The 27,146-nt window shown below is 36.8% G+C and overlaps 1 protein-coding gene across 3 annotated transcripts in view; it reads left to right on the top strand.

Annotated features, from left to right (window-relative positions):
• PTPDC1 (protein tyrosine phosphatase domain containing 1) overlaps positions 1-27,146 on the top strand; it is a 57,508-nt gene that overhangs the window by 11,955 nt on the left and 18,407 nt on the right. For all 3 annotated transcript variants that reach the window (XM_011384778.2, XM_011384779.2, XM_011384777.2), the window contains one exon: positions 12,265-12,352. In XM_011384778.2, coding sequence (XP_011383080.1) covers positions 12,265-12,352 — 88 coding nt within the window. Of the gene's footprint in view, positions 1-12,264; positions 12,353-27,146 lie in introns of those variants that run through there.

Raw genomic sequence — 27,146 nt, 5'->3', positions numbered from 1 at the left:
CTCAATCTTATATCCTGCCAATTTGCCGAACTCATTTGTTAATTCTAATAGTTTTTCTTAATGGAGTCTTTAGAATTTTCTAAATCTACCATCACATCATCTGTGAATAGAGGTTTTACATCTTCCTTTCCTATATGGAAGCCTTTTTTTTTTTCTTGCATTATTGCAATGGCTGAAACCTCCATTACAATGTTGAATGGAAGTGGTGAGAGTTCATATTCTTGTCTTGTTCCTGATCTTGGGGGAAAGCCCGCCATCTTTCACTGTTGATCCTCTTATTGTAAAATGTCTTTCTTTTGTCTTTAGTAACATTTTTTTTGTCTACCAGTATTTTGCGTATTATTAATGTGGCCACTTCAGCTCTATTTTGGTTACTGCTTGCATACTTTTCCATTCTTTTTCTTTCAATTGGTTTGTGTCTTTGAATCTAAAGTGTATCATTTGTAGACAGCATATAGTTGAATCATTTTTTTTTTTTATTTTGATGGAATCCAACTTATGCTTTTTTATATTAAGCATTCTGGGTCCATTTTGTTAAAAGACTTTGTTTAAAGGCTTTATTTTTTAGAGCATTTTTAAGTTCACAAGAAGATTGAGAGGAAGGTACAGAGACTTCCCACCTGTCCTCACACATGCATAGTCTCCCCCATTATCAATATCACTCACCAGAATGGTACTTTTATTACCAAGGATGAACCTACATTGACAGATCATAATCACCCAAATTGTATAGTTTACCTTAGGGTTTACTCTTGGTGTGGTGTACATTCTATGAATTTAAACAAATGTATAATGACATTTATCTATCATTGTAATATCATGCAGAGTGTTTTCACTGCCCTAAAAATCCTCTGTGCTTTGTCTTTTCATCCCTCCCTTTTCCTATCCCAGAAACCACTGACCTTTTTTTTATTATCTCTGTGGTTTTGCCTTTTCCAGAATGTCATATAGTTGGAATCATGCAGTATGTAGCTTTTTAAATTTAGCGATATGCATTTCTTTACTTGGTCATATGCATTTATGTTAAATGGCTTGATAGCTCATTTTTTAATGCTGAATAATATTTAATTATCTGAGTGTGCCACAGCTTATTTATCCATTCACCTATTGAAGGGCATCTTAGTTGCTTCCAGGTTTTATGAGTAAAGCTGCTGTGAATATTTCTGTGCAAGTTTTTGCATAGTTTTTACTTCCTTTGGGAAAATACCAAAGAGTACAGTTCCTGGATGATATGGTAAAAATATGTTTAGTTTTTTTTTTTTTTTTTAAGAAACTACCAAACTGCCTTCTAAAGTGGCTATACCATTTTGCATTTCTACCAACAATATATGAGAGTTCCTATTGCTCCACATTCTCACCAGCATTTGATGTTGTCAGTTTTCTAGATTTTTGCCATTCTAATAGATGTATAATAGTGTCTCGTTATTTTAATTTGCATTTCTCTAATGACATATGATGTGGAGTATCTTTTCGTATACTTATTTGCCATCTGTATTTCTTCTTTGGTGAGGTATCTGTTAAGATCTTCGCTCCATTTCTTAATCAGGTTGTTCTCTTATTGTTGAATTTTAAGAGTTTTTTGTAAATTTTGGATAACAGTCCATTATCAGATGCGTTTTTTGCAAATATTTTCTCCCTAACTGTGGCTTGTCTTCTTATTCTCTTGACATTTTCTTTAGCAGAGCAGAATATTTTAATTTGCATTAAGTCCAGCTTATTAATTATTTCCTTCATGGATTGTGTCTTTGGTTTTGTATCTAAAAAGGTGTCACCATACCTAATGTCATCTAGGTTTTCTTTTATTCTGTATTCTAGGGGTTTTATAGTTTTGCCTTTTACATTTAGGTATATTATTTATTTGAATTAATTTTTGTGGAAAGTGTAAAGTCTCTGTCTAATTCTTTTTTTTTTTTTTTGCCTGTGGATGTCCAGTTGTGCCTGCACCATTTATTTAAGAGACTGTTTTTTCTTTATTGTTTTGTCTTTGCTCCTTTGTCAGACATCACTTGACTGTATTTATATGGATTTATTCCTGGGTTCATATTCAGTTCCATTGACCTACATGTCTTTTCTTTTGCCAATACCACATTGTCTTGATTGCTGTAAGTTTATAGTAAGCCTTGAAGTTAGTGTGAATCATCCAGCTTTGTTCTTCTCCTTCAATTTTGTGCTGGTTATTCTAGCTCTTTTGTGTCTACATACAGACTTTAGAATCAGTTTGTTGATGTCCATAAAATAACTTGCCAAGATTTTGGCTGGGATTACATTAAATCTGTAGATTAAGTTGGGAAGAACTGACATCTTGACAATATTAAGTCTTCCTATCCATGAACATGGAATATCTCCTCATTTATTTAGTTCTTTTTTTAATTTTGTTCATCAGAATTGTGTAATTTTCCTCACATAGATCTTATATATATTTTGTTAGATGAATTAGTTTTTAAATTCATTCTGCCAATTTGACTTTTGGTTGAGTATGTAATCCATTTACATTTAATGTAATGACTGATAAATTAGGATTTATACCTGCCATTTTCCTATTTGTTTTTTTATAAGTCTTATGTCTTTCGTATTTCTTTATTCCTTTTTCTTGCCTTCTTTTTTGTTAGCTGTTTTTGATTATCCCTTTTTAATTCCCTTTTTGTTTCTTTTTTATATATTTTGAGTTATTTTCTTAGCGCTTACGCCGTGAATACAATTAGCATCTTAACCTAAACAGTCTAGTTCAGATTAATACCAGTTTAATTTCAGTACTATATAAAAATTTTCTTTCAACATACTTCCATTCCCTTCTCCCACTTTTATACTGTTACCCTCATACAATTTAATTTACATCTTTATACATTATATGCTCATCAACTCATTTTTATGATTATTGTTTTAGGCAGGTATTTTTGAAAACATATCAAGAAAAGAATTATATTTAAATATATTTTATAATACCTGTTTAGCTAGGTTTTTGGAGCTTTTTGTGTGGATTGGAGTTACCTTTTAGTGTCTTTTATTTCAGCTTGAAGGGCAGGTCTACTAGCAACAAATGTTCTCTGGGTTTTGTTTCTTTTTAAATCTAGAGATGTCTTTATTTCTCCTTTATTTTTTAAGGAGAGTCTAGCTGGATGTAGAATTCTTGGTTGAGCATCTGTTTCTTCCAACATTTAGAAAATGGTCATCACACTGTCTTCCATCTTTTGATGAAGTACCCACAACCCTCCTCCCTATAGTACTCTATTCATGGTCATATCTTTAGGCTAAAACTTCCTCAGCTCAGTTTTAGTTGCCTTTTTACTTTCATCTGCTTGCTTTCTTCCAAAAGCTCAATGAGATAACTAGTCTATTGATAACCTCCTCCTGCTCTTTGTTCTGTGGGCTTTTTAAAAAAATTTCTTTTCACCAGATTCTTTGGAGGAAGAGGAAGCTAGAGTGTGAGCTCAATTCACTTCATTAAACCAAATGTTTATGTATCTTTTATGAAAGTTCTGATCTAAGCCTGTGCAGTCACATGAGCCACAGAATGCCTATGTTTTAAGTCACCAAGACTCGTCCCCCAAGTACTTGAGATATTCACAGAATAGCTGTTTCACAGAATAGCTGTTTCTTAGAGAACTATTTGAGGAATTGAAGTAGAAAATATTGTTATCCTTCCTAGTCTATAAATTAATGGAAATAATAAAGTGAATAACAAACTCTCCTCTACCCAGTATTTTAAGTTTTTCATGTCGAACTAATTCTAAACAGTATGTCACAAAATATGTATTAAAAGATGAACATTTATATAACTGCAATATTTATACTTTTATGAAAAGGATTATTTAGATAATGAACATCCGTTGGTTAGGAATCCAAATTATGGTCTTGAAAATGGTGTAGTATCTGATGCTTAGCCAAAAAATGGCTTCTGTGGGGAGTCTTTCTTCTTGCTGATATCATTTGCATAGCAATGCCCTAATTTCAGGTGATGCATTTGGCTTAAAATAGAGTTTCAGTAGGAACATTAGTACCCAGGCCTCACCCAGGAATATGAAGCTCTTTCTAGATTTGATTGGTGATGTGGAGCTTCTGAATGTATTTCAAGATTTTGTGAATATTGTCCCAGGGGCTGTAAAAATGCTTTGTTGTTTGACAGCTAAAGAGAACCAAGGAGACACACCTTCACAATAACCTGTATGAATACCTACTTTTAAGTAAATGCAATCTATTTACCTAATCCAGTGGTTCTTAGAGCATCAGTATCACTGAAAACCAATTGGAAATGCGGATTCTCAGCCCCACCCAGGCCTACCGAGTAGAAATTTTGCGGTTTGGTCCTATAGTCTGGGTTTTTAAGAAAGCCCTCCACGTGGTTCTGTTGGTGTTAAATTAGTAATTGTTGACCTCTTAATGAGTTTAGAAGTATCTGGTGGTGACGTTGATATGAGGTTGATTTAAACCTATAGGAGTAATTAGCCAGATATGGCTGTTTGTGGGAAAAGATGAGGAAATATGGAAATCTTGCCTGTGAAAATCGGCTTCACCTATTGTTAGCATATTACCCATCTGCTTTGTCATGTGTTTTCTGAGGAATCTGGACCAAGTGGAATATTTCTTTAAATGATGAAATTGCAAGCATCTTGCTGTAATGTTGTTTTTCTCTGATATGTGACAAGTCTCCTGAGAGTGGAAAACCCTCCCTAAGGTATATTTAAGGTGTGAGATCACAGAAGCCAGTGAAGGCCATAGTGAACTGCCAGAGGTGTGTATCCAAGGCAGCCCTTAATACTTTCTCTGAGGACTTAGCTCGTTAGGCTGGAGGGGAACCAAAAAAAGAAAAGGGTTTTTTTGTTTGTTTGTTTTTGTTTGTTTGTTTCTTTCTTTTTATACAGTAAAATTATTTAAATTGAACCCAGATGTAGTTTAACATAAGGGAGTTAGGGGGAATAAAAGAAAAATCTCTGCTTACAATATAGCACATTATAAAACCCCAGTCTTTTGAAGAAGATGTAACTGAAATAGACGAGATTAACTCCCACTCACTCTGGTGAGGAGAAAAGAAAAATTAAAATGAATATATTAAGGAGAAGATTATTTTTATTTCAATATTTCCATTATATTTTCTCCAATTACATGCTGAATAGAGTTCTTTACTGCTACTAAAACTCCAAGATAAAGTTGAAAAAGAGTGGATTGTGGAAGATAAAGGCAGTTCTCTTTTGCTGGGCGGAGGATAGGTTTTCCAGACAGAAACAGAGAAGATGAGACATTAAGTGTCTGGGGAGGTATGTAGTTCTGAGTGAATCAACAATGATAAGTCCCCAGAGGCTCTACCCTTTGTCAAATTTCTCTTTCTAAACTGGATAGTATAAAAAGATTCTTTATATACTGCTTCTTGAGAGGCCACGTGTGTGTGTAGAGGATAGTGGGGAAGCAGAGGAATGAGAGAAGAAAGTAACATCTTGAAAATTCTTGCTAGATGTTGTAGAATTTCAGAGTTTGAAGAGACCTTAAAGATCACCCGATCCTAACTTTTAATGAACAAATGAATAAATGATAAGAATGAGGCTCAGAGAGAAGAAATTAATTTCTTTCATTCATGTATAGCAAGGTGGACAGAACCATGTCTAGAGTTTGGATTTCCTCCCAGGCCAGAGCCAGACCCCTAAACTGAGCAGCCACACTTTCGGTGAGTAAAAGTGATCTGAAGACAGACACCCAGGTGCAAATACAGACTCTCCCTGGTATCTGTATGGCTCTGAACAAGTTGCTTAATGTCCCTATGCCTCATTTTCTGTGTATATAAAAGATGATTATACCTAGCTTTTAATGTAGTTATGAGGATTAAGTGAGAGAAAGTGGGGTGAGTCACCCAGTGGAGCAATTGGCATTCCCTTTCTGTACCCACTGCCCTTTAGCTTAGACTTGACTCTTTACCATGACCAGGCTTAGCTAGTTTTCCAGAGCCTCTCAGCTTCTACCATGTTAGTCTTCCCTGGCCTAGTGCTGTGAGTGCCAAATTCAGGCAGTGCTGAGTCACTGCCCACAGCAGAGTCGGGTGCTCACGCTATTCTGCTCAGCACATTTATATCCCCCCAACCCCTCTTGCATACAGCTCAAGTAGTCTCCGAAGGTCAGGACCCAAACACTGACAAGTCTTTTCTTGAATTTGATCGAGGAATCCAGATGCTTGTTCTGATTAGAAAAAAAATTATAGATAACTGACTCCCATCGACCATGTCATCTACCCCAGTTTTCAAGAAAAGGTGTTTTTAAAAAATGTTGCCTGCTTGCCCTAGAGGTAATTTGAGGAGAAAAGGGATTTTATATTCAGAGGTGAGGACATTTCGGTTTAAAAGAAATGTTTTGTTTTACTACATAAAGAATCATAAGGAGTGCTTAAATTCTTTAATGATAAACTACTACTATAATATTAAGAAACTTTTATAGTATCCGAGCCACTGGATAAATCTTCAGTCAGCAGTTCGTGAAGAGGGAATATAAATAAAATATGTAGTCAATATCAAGGGAGGCAAACTGTTGCAGGCATTGGAGATATAAAGGTTGACAAAGCAGACAGAAATCTTTGCCTTCATGGAGCTTACATTCTAATAGGGGAAGGCTGACAATAAATGGGATAAGTAAGTAAATTACATAATGTGTTAGATGTATTTTCTTCATAAGTCCTGAGGAGAGAAGTGAAACAGGGAAGGGGAGCTTATTTAAATTGTAAATAGGATGGCTATAAGGATTTGAAGAGAGAGATGATGTGACCCAGCTGAAGTTAACAAGATTATTCTGACTGCTGTGTTGAGAACAGACTGAAATATGGACTAGGTTTGAATTAGGTCTGTATACAGACTTTCAGGTAATCAATGACCACTGGGCAGATATTCTCAGAGATGTTAATAAATGTGCCTAAGATCACACAGATAGTAAGTGCCAACAACTCTATTGAAAACATGTTTGGATTTTTTAACCTTATGTTCAAGCTAGCTGCTTTTGTGTTTCTCTTAGGAGAGAAGAGGCTAAAATGTGTGAGGGGCTGTGTTCTTAATATTTGTTTTTGGCACAGCAGTAAATGAAGATTTAGATGAAGGATCAGCAAATTATCTGCACAAAGCAAAAAGATTTAAAAATCTTATTGTGGATGTAGAGATCTGAGAAGTTTCTTCCAAGCAAAGGAATTATAAATGGCGCAGAATCTAGTGAGGCTGAGTTAAAACACATAGAGTAACATGAAGTTCTTCTTGTTTAATGCGAGGTCTCTATTGTTAAAAGGCTGTGTGTATAGTGGTTTAGAGCACAAACTCTAGAGCTGAACTCTGTGGATTTTCAAATCTCAGCTTCACTACCTAACAGTTCTGTGACTTTAGGCAAATTATTTGACTTTTCTTTACCTTAGTTTCCTAATCTGCAAAATGGAGTCATATATAAAACTAAACATGTTCTTGCCATATAATCCAATAGTCTTGCCCTTTGGTATATACCCAAAGAAGCTGAAAAATGTTACGTCCACATGAAAACTCTCACACAGATGTTTACAGCAGTTTTAACCATAATTGCCAAAACTCATAAGCAACAAAGATGTCCTCAGTAGGTGAATTAATAAATAACTATGGCACATCCAGACGATGGAATATTATTCAGAATAAAAAGAATTGTGCTATCAAGCTGAGAAAAGACATGAAAGAGTTCTAAATGCATTTTAATAAGTGACAGAAGCCAGTCTGAAAAGGCTATATATTGTATGATTCCAATTCTGACATTCTGGAAAAGGCAAAACTATGGGAACAATAAAAATATGTGTGGTTGCTGAGGAGAGAGGTGGTAGGGCAAGGGAATGACCAAGTGGAACACAGAGGATTTTTAGGGCAGTGAAAATATTCTGTACGATACATGTCATTATACAATCGTACAGTGGTAGATACATGTAATTATACAATTGCTAAAATCCATAGAATGTCCAATACCAAGAGTGAACCCTAATGTAAACTATGGACTTTGGGTGAGAATGATGTGTCAATGTAGGTTCATTGATTGTAATAAATGGATATGGGGGAGGCTGTGCATGTGGAGGTGGAGCAGGGAGTATATGGGAAATCTCGGTACCTTCCACTCAGTTTTGCTATGAACCTAAAATTGCTCTACAAATAAACTATTTTTTAAAATGGGAATAATAGTAGTACTCAGTAGTGTTGTGGTAAGGATAATATGAGTTAATACATTTAAAGCACTTGGAACAGTGTCTGGCATAGAGTATGCTTATGTTATTAGTTATTATTATATTATTCATTAACATAAAAATATATAGCTTTCATAGGTTCACTCATATACTTGGGCTTCCATCTCTGTTTTTCCCCATAAATATTTAAGTTTTTCAACCTCAAATTCTTCTACCATAATTGCTATGTAGAATCTAATCATATTGACAGCATTTCTTTAATGTGGGCAGAGGGCCTCCTACATCAGAATAAACTAGAGTCTTTTTGTAATACAGATTGTTGTTACATTCCTCACCAGAGTTACCAACTCAGACATTTTGAGGATGGGGCCAAGGAATTTGCATTTTCCACAAGCACCCAAAGAGATTCTGATGCAGGTTGGATTGCTAGTGCTTTGAGAGTCTGGGCCTGATTACACTACACTTCTGACATCCCAGGCACTTCTTCATACAGTCCCCACAAATTCTCACCAAAAGTACACATGTCGATTTTGGCAGAACACTGTGTGTCTGGGAGATGGAAAGGAAAATAGTGACCTAAGAACTCAGTTTATCTCAGAACCCAGCCTGCTATGTGAAACAACTTTTTTTGTGAAGTGGAACATATTTTATGTCAAACTCTTACTTCGTGACAACTCTTCTTAACAGCATGAGTAATAGTTCATTGCTGTTCTAAGTTTTAAGTATTAAAAGTGAGCATGTGATTAATCCTAAACAATTGAGTCATTTTGAGGGACTTTTGGGGATAAAAGAAACTATAGGATAGAGTGAGCAAAATATCTGTCATTAGCAACAGGACATGAAATTAAATAGTATGTGATGGTGCATCAAAAGGACAGGATTACTAGCCACACTCTTTTTCTCCTGACTATACAACCAGGCACATGAAGTAAGTTTAGTTGTGAGTAAAGGTAATGTTTCCATAAATCTTGAAGAGCTCAACCATTACTAACTACTAGCAGGACTGTTATACATGTAATGAAGCCAATACTGTATAAATACTTATAAAAATAAGAGGGAAATGAAATGAATACAGACTAAGAAGGGAAAGAAACAAAAATATATTATCGATATTGCTTTGCAAATTAAACTAACAATCATTTATTGGACACCTATGTGCCAGACATTGTACTAGAAGCGTGCACGCACACACACATGATCCCTCTACCCTCACATCAGCCTAAGAAAGTAGTTATAATAATCCTCATTTCACAGAAGAGAAAATTGAAGCTCAAAATGGTTCATATAGCTGATAGTGAACAGAGTCAGGATTTAAATAGAACTTCTGACAGTACTAACCTAATTGAGTTGTACATAATTGATCAGCAGTTATATATAATGGGACTATAAATTCATGTTTTTATGTAAAGTCGATCACAATAACATTCTGGCAGAGTGCCCCTGGATTTGAGTTATTTGAAGAGGGCCAAGGGCGATTTCTGCTTTCAACAAAGATAAAATTGAGAGAGACAAGAATCACCCTCCTGGCCTTAAACTTGAAAACCAAACAAAATATATATAAATGGGTTTTGGACATTGGGAAGCAAGCAGCTCAAGACTGTGATCTCGGAGAAAAGAAACAAACACAGTAAGCCTAAGATTGTACTAGCCGCTCCCTGGAAGCAGTTTCTAGGCTACAGTGCAGGGAGAGGGCCCTAAGCAGAGCCTGCTCAGAGATGTACAGAGAGCCAGGGTAGCTGGAATGTGCAGTGTAGGGTACTGGAGAGAAGGGAGTAGCACAAAGAGCGAGCTCTGGAGACATGCAGGGGTCCTCAAGTCTTTGCTGGCCTAAGGTGTTTACTTGGGTACTGATGTGTGCAAACTACCTGAGGCCAGGGAAAGACACAGGAAGGAGCAGAGAGAACATTTTCCAAGGTTCTCAGAGGACTGGAAATAGTTCATGTTACCACCAGCCAGAGAAGAAAGGCCTCAGGATACCCAGAGCAGCAGGTGGAAGCCTCAGAAAGATATTGCCTTAACAGTGGGGCTAAATTAGCCTTAAAATGAAGGCTGCTCTGGAGTTGCCATACTGATTTCAAATAACAAGGAAAAGAAGTCAGTACTGAGACCTGTTGAATAAGTAATGGGGATTTCCTTGAAGATAGAAGGATTAACTAGGGTACAACAGGATGAAAGTGTGACAGGTACTTGTTTAATTTGTAGATCAGTGGAACTGAGGCTGCTAGACTTTTAGATGAAGGCAAGTGATGAGCAACCAACCACAAGAAGAATGAAGAGGACTCTGTACTGTATGCTTCTGAGGGCCCTACAGATATAAGTAGGGCTGATTTTCTCTTTTAGCTCTTAGACTTTGACAGGTCTTCAAATGTTGTTTCTGCAGCTAATGCTTATTGTATCTCAGATCTTTGAAAATTGGTAATTTAACTCTAAGCATATGTAGTAACTCGGGTAATTAGACCTTTCAAGCTTTCTATTCTTCCACTGTTTCCTGGATTAGGAGGATTGCTTTTTCACAAAAAGCATATATTCGTGTTGTTTGATAAAAACATATTTAAGCTCTACAAATGTAGATAATTTACAAGTAAAGTGAGTTTTTTAATTTTTAAAAGTGTAGTCACAGTATAGTAGGATACATGATATTCTTTGAAGATGAGTCATATTTAATTTTGTAGATTATTACACTTTAGCAGTAGTACTATCAATCTGCAACAAAGGGACAACATTTAACAACCCAAAATGGGAGCTATTAAATCGAGATTTATATCTCGTATCGGAGAAAGCTTTTCTTACTATGGCACTAGAACCAGAAAAGTCAAAGGAAAAATATTACAGGTTATACTCCACAAAAGGTAAGAATTCTAGGCAAAACCCACCATTAATATAATTAAGATATTATTAACTGTTAAAAAAGATATTTGACATATATGATGAAGAATTGATAGTCTTAATATAGAAAAACACCTTTCTAACTATCGGAGCTGTGTGATGACGTCACTGTTACTGTTCAAAGACGTTGCAGAGGGCATGCTCACGTCAGCTTGGTTCCACTAGAGGACTTCTAATCATGTGTTGGTCTTTCTGATGACCACCCCCCATTCAGGAACCATCCAGGAGACTACCCGGACCTTCTCGTTAAAACAGAAGATACTCCTAGTGCTCTTATCACTTAGGAATATATAATGGTTTAGTTGCTCTATGTCAGGAACTGGGGGCAGAGAAATACATACACACATATACATATACATATATACAGACATGTATATGTATATATTTCTTATTTCATAGACACATAGTAAGAACTTAAGAAACACAAGTTTATTTTTTTGATATATAAGATGATTTTACTTCAGTGAAAATTAGCGACATAACAATCATTTAGTCATATAATTTAGCATGAACTACATGAAGACTTAACTATAGGTTAAAGTCATAAATATTTAGTAAACCCTCACTTAATTGAATTAGTAAAGAATGTGGGATTTTGTTCAATTGCCTAGTAAACTGTCAAGCCCACAATGTTACTCCTTGTGCGCAGTTCAAATGGGAATTCCTCCTTGAAGCCTTGTACCTACTCTAAAGTTGGACAGCCCTCCTGCTTGTGCAAGCCTGTCTTGTGACACACTAAGCACATATTAGCATTATTTGTGTCTACATCTTATCTTCCTGACAGGCTTTAAATGCATACGGGAGACTCTGTCTTATTTTCCTCTGTAATGTTCATGCTGCACAGCAGTGTCCAGTAGAATATCATGTGAACGACATATTCAGTTTTAGATTTTCTAGTAGCAATGTTAAAAATTAAAAGGATCAGAAGAATTAATTTTAATATATTTTATTTAACCCAGTATATCAAAAATGTTTCAATATAGAATCAATGTAAAAATTATTTGTGAGGTATTACACTTTCTTTGTTTTTGTACTAAGTCTTCAAAATCTTGTATTTTATATCTACAGCCCATCTCAAATCTGTATTAGCCACATTTCAAGTGCCCAGTAGCCACTTAGCTAATGACTACCATTTTAAGACAGCGGGGGTGTAGCACATTATAGATGATTAGTAAATGAATATCCCATAGGCAGATTTTCAAAAAATAATTTTTTTCTCCCAACAGACCACCATGGCTGCAGGAGTCTTGCCTCAGAATGAACAACCATATTCCACTTTAGTGAATAATGATGGGCATGCTGCAAACATGAAAGGTAATAGTTCTTTAATATATTTTTTGTTTCTTTATGCAAACTAGAGTTTAATAAAATTATGTGAATGGACACGAAAGAAAAGGCTTGATTCTTGATATTGGAATCCCAAGTTGCAGGTAGTACTTATGGTCTTTTGTTTATTTCTGCCTTAAGGTTTTCACTGGTTAAAAATCCTTTTCAAAATCATGAAGAATGATCTTGACCTTTTAAAAAGGAAGGGTGAAAACAGTCTCCTACATTATTCTTAGACTGAAATTATCTTTTTGTCTCTCTCATCAAATTCCTGCTTGTGAACCAAACTTTTCATTTCTTTCTTCTTTGGTTACTTACAGTGTCACTTGTAAAGCACATTCAGAAGCATGCTAGCCCTGCCTCTCCCAGTTTTTGTCTTTCACAGTTTTGCCTTCCCATAGTTTTGGTTTTCACGTGGTTCCCCAGGGGGAAGGGTGCGGTTACTTGGACTCTTACTGGCACTTGCCCCTCACATTCTCTTACTGTTGCATATTCATAGCTGGAAGTGCACCCTGATTTCCTACCACTTTGGTACCACTGGTCTTGCTGCCACCACCAGCAGTTAGCAAAGAGAGATGTTGAGTAATTTTTCTTGGTATTACCCCTTACATGATTTTCTTACTGACCACTCCTGGTTTTGCCCAAGTTCACTTTAATTATCCTGTAAAGGGAACTTTGCAGGATTTCCCCCACTAAGTATGGATTAGATAATATAAGGAAAAGTAAAGGAGTATGGGTCAAAGGTATTAGAGTTCAACACTCAGAAAATTGGGAGTTGATTGTGCTCTCGTTGGAACCCAACCATTCCACCAGGGGGAGCTCTCTTTTATCCTGAAAATCATTGTTTCCCACTTCTGATCTTATTAGATCCTCCCTCTGTGCTGTGTCTGACTCTAGAGGGACCAATACTACTGGTAAATACCATTTGTGGACAGCTTCTGTGTACCAGACTTAACTGTATGTTACTTTCCCTGGTTTAGAAAGAAGTGCTATCTAAAACAAATGCAATAATGGTATCTATTTTCTGCTTCCCCTATAGAATAATGGTTTTTTTTCCCCTAAGTAACTCTTTAGCTAATAAGATTAAGAGTCAGCTGTACCTTTTTCCCTGTTCTTTCTTCTGCTGAAATATTACCTCTTAACTGATGTTTCTCACTGGAGATTCTATTGGCTTTAGAGGTGGGGCAACTCTTCATTGTGCAGGAGAGCCCCAGCACTGAAGATACTGAGTATCCCTGCCCCCCTAGTTCAGTAATGTCCTCAAATTACAGTGACAAACAAAAATCTCTATACATCTCCAGATGCCTCCAGGAGGGTTGTAACACCTCTATTGTGATCTACTAGGTAAGCTGATTTTTACCTTTCCAAAAATCATCTTTTTAACTACAGTCGCCCTCATTGTATAAATGTAGCTAATTTTTAATTTGGAAAAAATCTGGACAAATAAAAACCTTATTTTATATCTAACTTCTTTAAAGTATGTCTCTTCTATAAATGTAATCAGTTATTCTTTATTGGGTTAACATTGGGATAGGAAGTATTTTTTTAAATGTTGGCTAATGAATCATGGAAAAATTTAATTAGGGGATACATAAATGTTTAAGTTACTTTTAAAGGAAAATAGAAAACTCATCAAGAACTAGCTTTGAAATGACCTAGATTTAAATTTTGGTTCTACTCCTTTTTGAAAATAAAAACTTATTTTGGGAAAATTCAAACATTTACAAAAGAATACAGTAAAGATCCCTATGGAGATACTACTCTCTCTCCATGTAGGCACCACCTACCCATGTAGGTGCCATCACCCGGCTTTAACAATTTCAGCTCATTCACTTCCCATCATTCCTTTCCCCCACTTCTTTTTACTTCATTTCATTCATTTAACCTTGTCATCATCCTCATAATTTTTAAAAATAGCAGTAATTGCTTTATATTATCTAAACATCACTGAAATTTCTAGTCGTCTTATAGATGAAGTATGTTTGAATTGGGATCCAACAAAGGTCAATATATTGTAATTGGTTGATATGTATCCTACATCTCTTTTAAAATTGGGATTTTTCTCCATCTCTTTTTTCTTATAGTTTATTTGTTGTTTGCCCACATGGTATTTCTTATAAACTGAACTGGTAGAGGGATGTAGAGTCTAGTGAAGTTGTTCTTTTATTGTCAACAATATTTCATGGATAGTGCTGTCTTCTTCCATCTGGATGCCCATGATGTCTGGTTCTCTCCTTATGATGTTAGTTCTTTTATTTTGAAATAATTTCAAACTTACAAAAAAAGAACAAAAATTTCCTATATACTGTTCACCCAGAGAGCTGTATTCAAGTTTCATTGGCTGTCCCAATAATATCCTTTAATAGCAAAAGGATGTTAGGTTTTTTAGAGTCTTTCAATGACCATAGTTAGTCCTTTCTTGATCTTCATGAAGATTACAAACCAGTTATTTTTGCAGCATGTTCCTCAATTCATGTTTGTGTGCTGCTACGTTATAAGATTGAGGTTATACATTTTTGGCAGAAACATCTCAGGATAGATTCTATGCTTTTTTCACTGCATCATATTAGGGGGCACAAGATACCATTTTGCTCTATCACTGGAAATGTTAAGTTTGATCACGTCAGTAAAGTGGTGTCTGCCAAGATTTATCCATTATAGATTATTCTTTTTCTCTTCGTAATTAATATTTTATGGAGTGATGCTTTGAGACTATGTAAATATCCTGGTCCTCATTCAACTTTTACCCTTTTATAGCCAAACCCACTTCCATCCATTACTCTGGCCCCTGATGATCACTAATCTGCTCCTCATTTCTATAATTTTATCATTTCAAGAATGTTATAAATGAAATCATACAACATGCACTCTTATAAATTTGGCCTTTTTCACTTGACATAGTTCTCTTGAATTTCATCTAGATTGTTATATGTATCTTCAGTGTATTCCTCTTTATTGCTGAGTAGCATTCCCTATTATGGATGTACCCCCAGAAGGTTTATCCACTCACTCATTGAAGGACATCTGAATTTTTTTCAGTTTGGGGTTATTATGAATAAGCTGTTCTGAACATGCACATACAGATTTTTGTGTGAGCATGAATTGTGTCATTACTCTGGGATAAATGGCCAAGAGTGGACTTCCTAGGTCATAGGATTGTTGCATGTTTAGTTTTATATGAAACTGCCAAACTATTTTCTAGAATGGCTATATCATTTTTCATCCTGACCAGCAATGTATGAGTGATCAAATTTCTCTGTAGCCTTGCCAGCATTAATTGTCACTATTTTAGCCATTCTAGTAGGCGTCTAATGGTATCTTATTGTAGTTTGCAGAACTCACTAGGTCTAGGAGCTTTTGGGAGATTCCTTGGGATTTTCTATATAAATAATCACATCTGCAAATAAGGATAGTTTTATTTCTTTTCTTTACATTCTGTATGCCATTATTTCTTTTCCTTGCTGTATTGTAGTGGCCTAGAAACTCTACTAAGCAGAGTAAGAGTCATGAAAGCAGACATCCTTGCCTTTGTCCTGATCTTAGGGAGAAAACGTTCAATCCTTCACCTTTCAGTATGATGATGAGTTTTCAGTAGATGCTCTATAACATCTTCCCTTTGTTGTTAACTTGCTGAGATTTTTTTTTTATTATGAATATGTGTTGGAATTTGTCAAATGCTTTTTCTGTGTTATTTGATATAATATGATTTTTCTTGTTTAGCCTGATATTGTGGATTATATTGAACGATTTTTGAATGTTTAAGCATTCTTACATGCCTGTAGTAATCCCATTTGATAATGGTGTATAATTCCTGTTATGTATTACTGGATTTGGTTTGCTAATATTTTGTTGAGAATTTTGTGCTTAAATTCTAAAGAGATGTTGGATTATAGTTTTATGTTTTTATACTATCTTTATCTGCTTTTGTTAAAAGTAATTCTAGCCTCATAAAAGGGATTTGAAATGTTCCATCCTCATCTATTTTCTGAAAGATATTGTATAAAATTGGTGTTTAATTTTCTTTAAATGTTTGGTAGCATTTTCCACTGTCTTAGCAGTAGTCTTTTGCCCCAAGAGGCTGAAGATTTTTTTGTTCATCACACAGTATTTTCAAATAATACCCATCACTTTTCTCCTCTGAGTGAGCACCTTGTATCCATCCTTCACATATCCCCCGGACAAGTTAGGACAAACACATGCAATAATTTGTAAGTAAGGTCTACTCTGCTTCCCCTGGAACCAGGGACCAGAATCCAACACTGGGCAGGTGAATTGCCATTTTCAAGACTGCCACCAAGCTGCAGAGGGGATGGGGCAAGGACAAGGGAAATGTTTCAAACATTTCCTACCATTGCCTTTTTTATTATTATTCAGCATTGCTTGGTTGCTGTACATCTTTCGATATTTTCTAGAGTTCTGACAATTGTCACTTTTTTATTCTTGAAAGATATTTCTGCCAGATATATAATTTGCATATGACAGTAATTTTCTCTCAAAAAATGCTGTGCCACTTCCTTCTAGCCTTCATTTTTTTTAGATGAGAAATAGCCATCATTCAGATTGGTCTCTTCCTATAAATGTGTCATTCCTTTTTAGTTGCTTTCAAGATTTTTTCGTCTTCAGTTTTTAGAAGTTTTATTATAGTGCATCTTGGCATGGATTTCTTTAAGGTTCATTTAGCTTCTTGAACAAATTTGGGAGACTTTCAGCCATTATTTCTTTGGATATTTTTTTAGTTCCATCTCTTTCTGCTTTGCCTCTGGGACTCAATGATATGAATGTTACTTTTTAATATCCTACAGACTTCTGAGAATCTGTTCATTTTTATTAGTCTGTTTTTCTCTCTCTTGTTCAGATTGTATAATTTCTGTTGATCTGTCCTCAAGGTCACTAATCATATTCTCTGTCATTCCCACTATACTATCGAGCCCTTCCAGAGAGTTTTAAATTTTGGTTATTTATTTTTCAGTTCTGTTATTTCTATTTGGTTCTTTATTATTATTATTATTATTATTATTATTATTATTATTATTTTAATAACCTCTACTTCTTTGCTGAGAATTTCTATTTGTTTTAGGAGAATTTGTAATTGTTGAATCACTTTTAGGATAGATTCTTTAAAATCCTTCAACGTATCATTTATCTCTGTTTTGCCGTCTGTTGGTTGTCTTTTCTCATTCAAGTCTTGATTTTACTGGTTCTTGGAATGACAGGTGATTTTTTATTGTAGATATTGTGGGTCTTGTTTCTTATTTTAATGAATATTCTTCCTACTGAAGTGTAGCTCAAGAACCAGGTGAGTGTGTACTCTTGGCTCCCCATTCAGCCTTGTCAGCACCACCCAACAAAAGTGGAGCACTTACTTATACTGCCTCCTTGCACATGAATGAGGTGGAATTTCAGCTCCCCCACCAGCTCTCTTGACACTTTTGTGGGAAAAGTGAGGCACTGCCTTGCATTGTCACATTGCTTTTGATTGGGAGTGTTAAGACCAGCTCCCTGAGGGAAAAATGAGGATCAGCACTTCCCTGGGCCCCACTGCCATCTGGGAAAGGGGAAGTGAAAGGGTGATTCATCTCACTTTGTTGCTACAGGGTGTAACAAGCTCGTGGTCTGCTTCACATCACATTTTTTATGCATTCATAAGTTGATAGACATTTGTGTTATTTCTATTTCTTGGTTATTATGAGTATTACTGCTTTGAAATTTGTGTACAAGTTTTTGTGTGGACCTATGTTATCATTTGGGATGGGGTATATACCTAAGAGTAGAATTTTAGGGTCCTATGCTAACTCTTTGCTTATTCATTTGAGGAACTATTAGATTGTTTTCTAAAATAGTTTACCATTTTACATTCCCACCAGCAGTCTGTGAGGGTTCTCATTTTTTACATGCTCGCCAAGACTTATTTATTATCTTACTTTTCGATCATAGTCATCTTAGTGGTTATGAAGTGTTATCCATTGTGGTTTCAGTTTTCGTTTTTCTAATAGCTAGGATGGTGAGCATCTTTTCATGTGCTTATTGGCCATTTTTTTTTTTTTGGAGAAAGGCCTATTTAAATCTCTTGCCCATGTTTTTTATTAAGATAAAATTCATATATCATAAAATTGACTTTTTAAAAATATTCAGTAGTTTTTATTTTAATTTATTTTTTCCCCCTCTTTAATCCCCCTCCCCCACTTCCACCCCTGTATGTTGGTACACTTGGTGGTGTCCAACATTTTTCTGAATCTCTATTCATTTTTCTTCATTCTTTATTTTCTCTCTTCTTCGGAGTGTATCATCTCTATCAGTCTATCTTTCAGTTATCTAATTCTTCCTTTTGCTGCATCAGATCTGCTGGTGAACCACTCTAGTGAATTTTTCATTGTTATTGTACTTTTCAACTTCTGAATTTCCAGTTGTTCCTTTTTTTATATTTTGTCTTTTTGTTTGATGAGACTTTGTCATCATAGCTTCCTTTGCTTCTTTAAGCATGGTTTCCTTTAGTTCTTTGAACATATTTATAAGGGTTGCTTTGAAGTCTTTGTCTATAAATCTGATGTCTGAGCCCTCTCACTGATAGTTTCAAATGATATTTCTAGATCTCCTCTTCCCTACCAGGCTAGTTTTGTTGTTTTTGCTTGTCTACTATTTAGAGACTTGACTAGACCAACTGAAGTCTGTTTTCTCCACATTCCAAAGCTTCTGATGTGACTCCTTCAAGGGGAGGGTACAGCCTTAGACATGCAAACAGAAACACAGTCACCTTGCAATGTTTGTGTTGTGATCACACCCATCTGTTAGGTTTCACTAATTGCCTGCCGGTCACTCTGTTGTTTTGAACAAAGTCTTGGGCACATATTGCTCTTCAGTTTGATCCAATTAAGTTCAGGCGGTGGTGATTTTTGAGGCCAGTCTTTGAGGTTTGTTCTTACCCTGTGACAACTCTTTTAAGTTGTTTCTTTCTCTTGTTCTTTCTAATAGGTTTGCTGATTTACACTTTAGCTTATCCTTCTCATGAATCTGTCAGCCTCCTCTGAATTGCTTAACACCAAAGCCTCCATTGTTTTTAAGAACATTGTTAAACTTGAACTTCTCTACACTGTTTCAAATAAATACAGTTTCTTCAGAAAGAGGTTCAGCATTCTCTGTTTTTAAGGTCTGTCTTTCCCTCTGGACAAAATCTCCTAGGCATGGCTCTGGGGCTTGAGGACGTGGACAGCGGCGCCCTTCTCTAAGTGATTCCTCCGCTTTGCAAACTGAGTGGGGGTGGTAGCGTCTGGTCTTCTCGGCTTGCCTTTTTCAGCACGGGACCTCTGACCTGCAAATGAGGTGGGGGGAGGGATCAAGGCCCCAGTATTCTCAGCTTACCTTATTAAAAACTAAAAACATTGCTGAAAGAAATTAAAGAAGATCTAAATAAATTGAAAGACATCCTCTGTTAACAGACTGGAAGACTTAATATTAAGATGTCAGTACAGCACAACAGGATCCACAGATTCAGTGCAATCCCTAACAAAATCACAATAATGTTTTTTGTAGAAATAGAAAAATCCACCCCAAAATTCACATGGAATCTAGAAGGAGCCCCAAATAGCCAGCATAATTTTGAAAAAGAAGAACAAAGTTGAATGACATGCTTCCTGACTTCAAACGTATTACAAAGCTGCAGTAATCAAAACGGTGTGGTACTGGCATAAAGACAGATATAGTGATGCAGGACAGAGCAAATTTCCCCAAGTGTTGGTGATGCAAGACAGGGCAAATTTCCCCAAGTGACTGGGAGACCAAGCCCTGTACTAAGAGAAGGGGGTCCTTCGGAGAATGTAGAAAGAATTCAACACACATGCCAAAGTAGAAGTCAAAAGGAAAGTTTATTAGAAAAGGGATAACACTCCATAGACAGAGTGTAGTCTCCTCTCAGAGGCAGAGAGCAGGAGGGACAGTGAGAGAGACACAGAGTAAAGGCACTGAGAGGGACAGTGAGCCTGTGTTAAGTTACTAATAGGGACCCTGAGTATTTAGGGAGTTCAGTTTATATGTCATTCTTTAGTTCTCATTTCCTTTGATATGGACATACAGTGAGGAAAGAGGAGAGTATGTAGTATGAAAAGGTAAGAATATGTAGAGTGAAAGGCCTGTTGGCAGTTCCCAGCCATTAATCCTTAGGTTTTCTATGGTTTTAGCCATAGGGAATGACTGTTGGCGCCTTTTTCCCCTACACAGGTGTGGAGAATGGGTCGTTAGTAATCCAGCAGAAATCTTTCCTTATTCTGAAGATGTCCTCCCAGCCTGGCTGCAGGGCTCATCAGCATATTACAGTCTCTGATTGTGGCTTGATTTAACATTTTAATTCTCTTGCCTCTTCCCTACATTAATATAAACCAAAGGAATAGAATAGAGATCCTAGATTAAAAAAAACACACACATATGTGATCTAATGATTTTCAAAAAGGGTGCCAAGACTATTTAATGGGGGAAAAGGGCAATCTTTTCATCAATTAGTGGTAGGAAAACTGGGTATACACATGCAATAGAATGATGTCGGACCCTTACCTTATGCCATATACAGAATTAACTCAAAATGGATCAAAAACCTAAACATAAGAGCTAAAAGTATAAAACTCTTAGAAGAAAACATAGGGGAAAAGCTTCATGACTTTGGATTTGGCAGTGATTTCTTGGATATGACACCAAAAGCACAGGCAACAAAAGAAAAAATAGATAAATTGGACTTCATCAAAATTCAGTCTACTAAATGGGAGAAACTATTTTGCAAATCATGTATCTAATAAGGGACTAATATCTCAACTAATATCTACATATATAATTCCTAACACTCAACAACCAAACCCAAACGATACAATTCAAAAATGGACAAAATGAATAGATATTTCTCTAGAAAAGATACTCAGATGTCCATAAGCACACAAAAAGATGTTCAACATTATTAACAGCTGTGGAAATGCAAATCAAAACCACAATGAACTACTGCATATCCAGTAGGATGGTTATTATAAAACATAAGTAAATAAATAGCGTGTTGGTGATGACGTGGAGAAATTAGAACCCTAGTATATTGCTGGTGTATAAATGGTACAGCCACCTTGGAAAACAGTATGGAGGTTCCTCAAAAAATTAAAAGTAGAGTTACAATAAGAACCAGCAATTCCATTTCTGGGTATGTACCAAAAGAATTGAAAACAGTGATTCGAGTAGATAGTTGTACATCCATAGTCATAGCCATACTCACAGCACCAAAAGTTAGAAACAACCTGAATTTCCATCAACAGATGAATAGATAAATGTAGCATGGACACACAATGGGATATTATTCAGCCTTAGAAAGGAAAGAAATTCTAACACATGCTACATTATGGATGAACCTTGAAGATACCATGCTATGTGAAATAAGCCAGTCTCAAAAAGACAAAGTAATTACATGATTTCACTTATATGAGATACATAGTCGAATTCATAGAGATAGAAAGTAGAAGGGTGATTGTCAGGGGCTGGGCAAGGGAAAAGTGGGGAGTTAAGTGTTTAATGGATACAGAATTTCAATTTGGGAAAATATTCTGGAGATGGATGGTGGTGATGGTTGCACAACAATGTGAATACTTAATGCCACAGAACTGTACACTTAAAAATGGTTAAAATGATAAATTGTGTGGCATGTATATTTTACCACAATTCACAAAGAAATAAAAAAAGGAGTGAGCTTTCTCTTCCTCTTCTTTTCCCTTCTCTTCCTCAACAATTCAGTCCAAAAGCCACTGGGCAAGACCATGAAAAGTAGGTATCCATACCAGAGAGTGGATCAGGCTGCAACACCGCAGGCCAAGCAGGGTGAGGGGGACCCATATGGGGGCAGCCCAGCAGTCATAAGAACATTGAGATAATCAATGAATCTTGAGTGATGTCTGTAGAATAAAAGGCAACTAGTAATTTATCAATCGTAATTTTCTGATTTGGGGGAATTGTATAGAACATCTTTGTTTATGCGAAATACACGCTAAGTTATTTGGACCTATGGGGCAGCGTGTTTGCAGCTTATTCTCAAGTGGTTCAAAAGAAAATATTTCTTGTGTTATACTTATAACTTTTCTATGAGTTTGAGATTACTTCAAAATAAAAAATAAAATCCTCTCCAAAAAGTTTTTAAAATTAAAACTAAATTGTTGAACTGTGTTGCATACTGCTGAGCAGTCAAATAAGACAAAGCACCTTGAAACAGAGGCCATCGGAGACCTTAATAAGACCAGTTTCCAGTGTACAATGGAGGTAGAGGTTGAGGATGAGACAGGTGACGAATGGAAATGACAGATTCAGACACCTTTTTTTAGGAGTTTAGCTATGAAGGAGGAGGGAGGGCCCTCAAAAGAGGGATCTGGAAACAATGACATATACTAGGGATGTTGGAAAATTTTAAATGATGGGGGCTGGGGGGTGGTTGGAGAATTTCTGTTTTCAGATATTTGAAAACGATGCAAGTCAAAAAGATGCTTTGTTTTTTATCTTTAGAGGGATGAACTAGAACCAACATTTACAGAGAAATGGTTTTGACTGAACATTAGAAAACATCTTGACATGTCTAGCAGCTGAATAAATTTTAGTTGCCTCATGAGAAGTTTGCCTCCTGTGACAAAAGTGGAAAACGAGACTGGAAAGTCAGTGTTCCAGCCCACTTCCAACCCAGTTCTTGAATGTGACTCTTGTATTGACTTAGGGTTGAGACTAGATGGACCTCCTGCTCCCACTGCATTCTCAGGCCTATTGTCACATGAGTGTTTAAGTAGGAGTTCTTAGCCCTTTCTGAAATCTTGAGTATAATAGGACATTACCAATTCTTGGGGTTCCACATCAGCTTGGGCTCTGTAGTGCTTTAACCAACGATGTGTAGAAATTAAAGAGGAAAAGACTGTGGGTTCACAGGAACCTTTAAGTGGGTTTTTTGGTTGTTTATTATGCTTACCACAAGTGTAGATAATTTCACATTTTGCAGTGACTAGTATCTCATTTGGTTCCTTAAATATCCCTCACTCTAAATGGATCTGATTAAAAATATGGGTGGGTCTGATTGCCCACCTGCAAACAGGCCAATGGCCATAAAGGTATTGTGTGGAAAATGGAGTACAGTGCTGTGTTCATTATGCTGAGGGAGACGCCTTTATGCATTGATGATTACAGCAGCTCGAGGGAATGTAGAATTGCTTGTGGGGATCATCTTTTGTTGTTTTCCTACTTTTTCTTGGAGCCTATTTTTTTTAGAGACAGCATATTTGGAAGTGAGAAGGGTAAGAACAGTAATGAGGCAGGGTCTCCTACGATTTTATATTCATGGAATAAATAAAACTGACATTTTTTCTTATGTATTTAGGAAACTACATTGTGAAAGGAGGGAAAAATAGATCGTTATTAGCAGATAGGTGGGAAAACAACAGTAATGTTAGTTCTCGTGGCCTAAAAATAAGTAATAACTGGGCAGGAAGGAAAAAAGAAGAGCAGAGAGGGGAATGCAGCTTAGAACAATGAGTTTCTACAGAAGCTCTCTGGCGGCCAGGAAAAAAGGCTCTGTACCTTTTGAGTGTCTGTTGAACGCATGGCCCTTCATAAAATTACTATAAGATTTCATCCTATATAAATTTTTAAGTTGATTTTTAGGTCATAGTACAAATATGCTTTCTTATAGATGTGTGAAACAAAAACGTGGACATATGTAACTAAATTAACCCACAAAATTAATAATGTGAGATTTCTGAGGTCAAGGAAGTTGGCACAAAAGCCTATTCTCAGAGATGGCATATCTTGATCTTTAGTTTAATGATGTATTTCTCTCTGACCTCAGGAAAAACCTGTGTTAAATTGCTAAAAATATTCCAAACCCTTTCAACGTCTTCATACTTGGTTGTTGAAACATGTAAAGACCCAATTGAATAAAAATACAAGCTTTGAAAATTAATTTTGCTCACCAGTCATATCATCCCCAGGAATTTACTGGAGAAATAAAGAAATAAATTTGAAAATGTCTCTTTTTTTTTTTTTTAAATGTCTGAGCTTATTGGTTACTCTTAGAAAATCTCATTTTTGACTGGACTCAGAGGTAGAAGCTCTCAGAGAGGATGCCCTACATCTCTCAGCATTCTGTTCCTGGCACTTTTCTTTGGTCTCCTTCATTCTCTTACCTAAAAGTTTAGTGTATTCTATGGCCTCTTCTTCATTTTTCTTAGTACACTTTCTTCAGAACAACACACTGACGTTTGTGTTGCAGAACGCATAGAGTAACACAACGCTGAATAATGGGGGCTTTGGTCCTAGTTTTCTTTCCTTCTTTGCTTAAGGACTTCCTTACAACACAGCGATGGACATCATCTCCTTTAGACAGAGATTGAAAAGTCTTCGGATTCTGCCAGCTCCTTTGGGCCCCAGGCAATGAGGCACAGAAGTGAGACCAAGAATTTCTTTCTCTCTTTTTTTTTCACAATGACCAAGTTGAGAACACTCAGATTGGCATCCATACACAACCCCAAACAGATTTGTGCTTTCTTTCTCCAGTCCTCCTTGATCTGTAACGGGAATGCCTCTTACTCAGTAGCAGGCAGACACAGCCATGGGTCAGGACACCCTGCTTCATAGGGAAACCTTTTTTATTGTTCTCACCACTGATTCAAACCACATAACCCTTCCATTCTTCACCCAGAGTGTCAGCAGCAACTTCTATGGCCATACACGTCTCATAATAGGTACGAAGTTTGTGTTCATCGTCCACTTCAATGAGTCCTGGCAGCCAATGTCTGGGAAATAGATTTTCAGCTTCATCCTGAAGCAGCCGACTGCCTCCGAGGGGCCACAAAAAGGAGGATATTTGTCTTGCCTTTAAGTAACATCATTGATAATAACCTACATATCTAACTGCAAAAGAATGATTAGGTAAATTATGATACATCAACTCGATATGTCATAATTGTGCTTCCATTAAATGAAAATTATGAGAAGATTAAAGCAAAATGGGAAGATACTGCTGTGCTGCTTAGAAAAGTAGGAAATGAATATATTTTCAGTAGATGCAGAAAATTCATGTGTCTAGGGGAAAAGACAGGAAAGGAGACAAGTCTAGAGTGGTGGGTTGCAACTGAAGGTACAATTCCCTATTGTAAAGCCATTTGACATAAATAAAAACTAGTTTTCAAAAATGGATTCGGCTTTGAATTGGGCATTTTGCCAAGGAATAGTTTGGAGCATGAGACAGTGGGGTGACAGTTCTGATGTGTCTAGGGGAAGTATAGGCCTCTGCCCCCATATTGTGCCGACAGGGGAGCAGAGCTCCACTTCAGCACCAGACCAGCTCCAGGCATATCCCAGCACCCATGGGAGCCCTGGGGTACATCGAGGACATGCTGAGAGGGAGAGCTGCTTCAAGTCCACTTCCTTAAAGACCCCTACACAGAGTCCCTGACTATCAGGTCCTCTCAATAGTTACGTGTTTGAGGTCAGCCCGGTTCTTAGGATTTCACAGCAGAACTTACTCTTGAGATGATACATTAACGATCTCTTCCACAGCTCCATCCAGACAAGTCCCACCCTCATCAAATTTGTTTTCCTTTTCAGAGCTCTTGAGAACAGACACTTGGACTCTCCTCTGTGGGTGTCCTTAGATTTGCAGACATCAGGCATCTCCTACTGGCTAACTGAGACTTCCTAGTTGCTACCTCTTATATGTCTTGTGTCTCAAATGGAGCTTGCCTGCCGATTGTCTCATACACCTACCTTCTCATGGGCTCCCATGTTAACCAGCTTCAGTGTCTCTCTGCTGTTCACTTAGGTGGGAAGTCCTGGCACCATTTCCATCCTGTCCTCCAGCTGCCATCTGTCTGCCTCGGCACTGTCTCACACCCATACTTTGCTACATTTACACAGTCACTGTCCCAGTAGGTCCCCAGTCTTGGCCTTCCAGCTCTGTCTCTGTAGGGCAGTGTTAACCTCCCCATGGAGACTTCATCAGAAACTTGAGTCTGACTCCCCGTTCCCGAGATAGCAGACAAGGACGCCTTAGTTGGAGCGCTTAGGGTCTTCTGCTATCAGGTTCCAACTTGCCTTCCATGCTCCATCTACTCTTTACTCTCCTGTAAAGCTCTGGGAGCTGGGCTTTCTGGCTTGTTTACATTTTAAAAATTATTCTCTGTTGCTATATACAAAATAACAAGGGCATGGTGCTACATTCTGTGTGGGAATTAGGCACCAATTCTCTTATTTAACAAAGTTCATCCTATTGGGGAGATAGGGAGCTGCTTTTTAAAAGGTACTTGCTTAAAGCATTACTGCTAAGTAAAACAGGACAAAACGAAACAAAAGAGCCCTATCTATGACAGTAGGTTGTTTCCATCTGCACATGGCTGAAATACCATTTAGAGACAGAGAAAGGGGTAGGGGTGGGGAGTGGGCGGGCACCTTACAGCTTGATATTAACCAGTGAGGAGGTGGACAAGGACAATGGGTGGTTGTTAAGAGTTTCTGTTTTCTTTATATCCTTTATTCTCAAGTTACAACCTCCCCCTCATTCAGTTCCTTTTTTAAAAAATGTGATACTTAGTTTTTTGTTTTTTCGTATGCCTCTGCAAAGACATTATCCAAGCTTCTTTTTCCCCAGTCACGACAAAAGGTACACAATTGTGTTTTTGAGTTTTTGAGAGGCCTGGCTACTGTAACTATCCAATAAAGGCATAACCAAGAATTGAGCTTTCACATTCTGAAAATAAAAATGTGAAAGGAAATGTCATCTGATTCATGTATCTGCCCT

The sequence above is a fragment of the Pteropus vampyrus genome, unplaced genomic scaffold (genome assembly GCF_000151845.1).
Source record: "Pteropus vampyrus isolate Shadow unplaced genomic scaffold, Pvam_2.0 Scaffold623, whole genome shotgun sequence".
In the NCBI taxonomy this organism is placed as follows: Eukaryota; Metazoa; Chordata; class Mammalia; order Chiroptera; family Pteropodidae; genus Pteropus; species Pteropus vampyrus.
The sequence above is the reverse complement of the archived record's forward strand: the minus strand, read 5'-3'. Positions and strand labels throughout refer to the sequence as shown.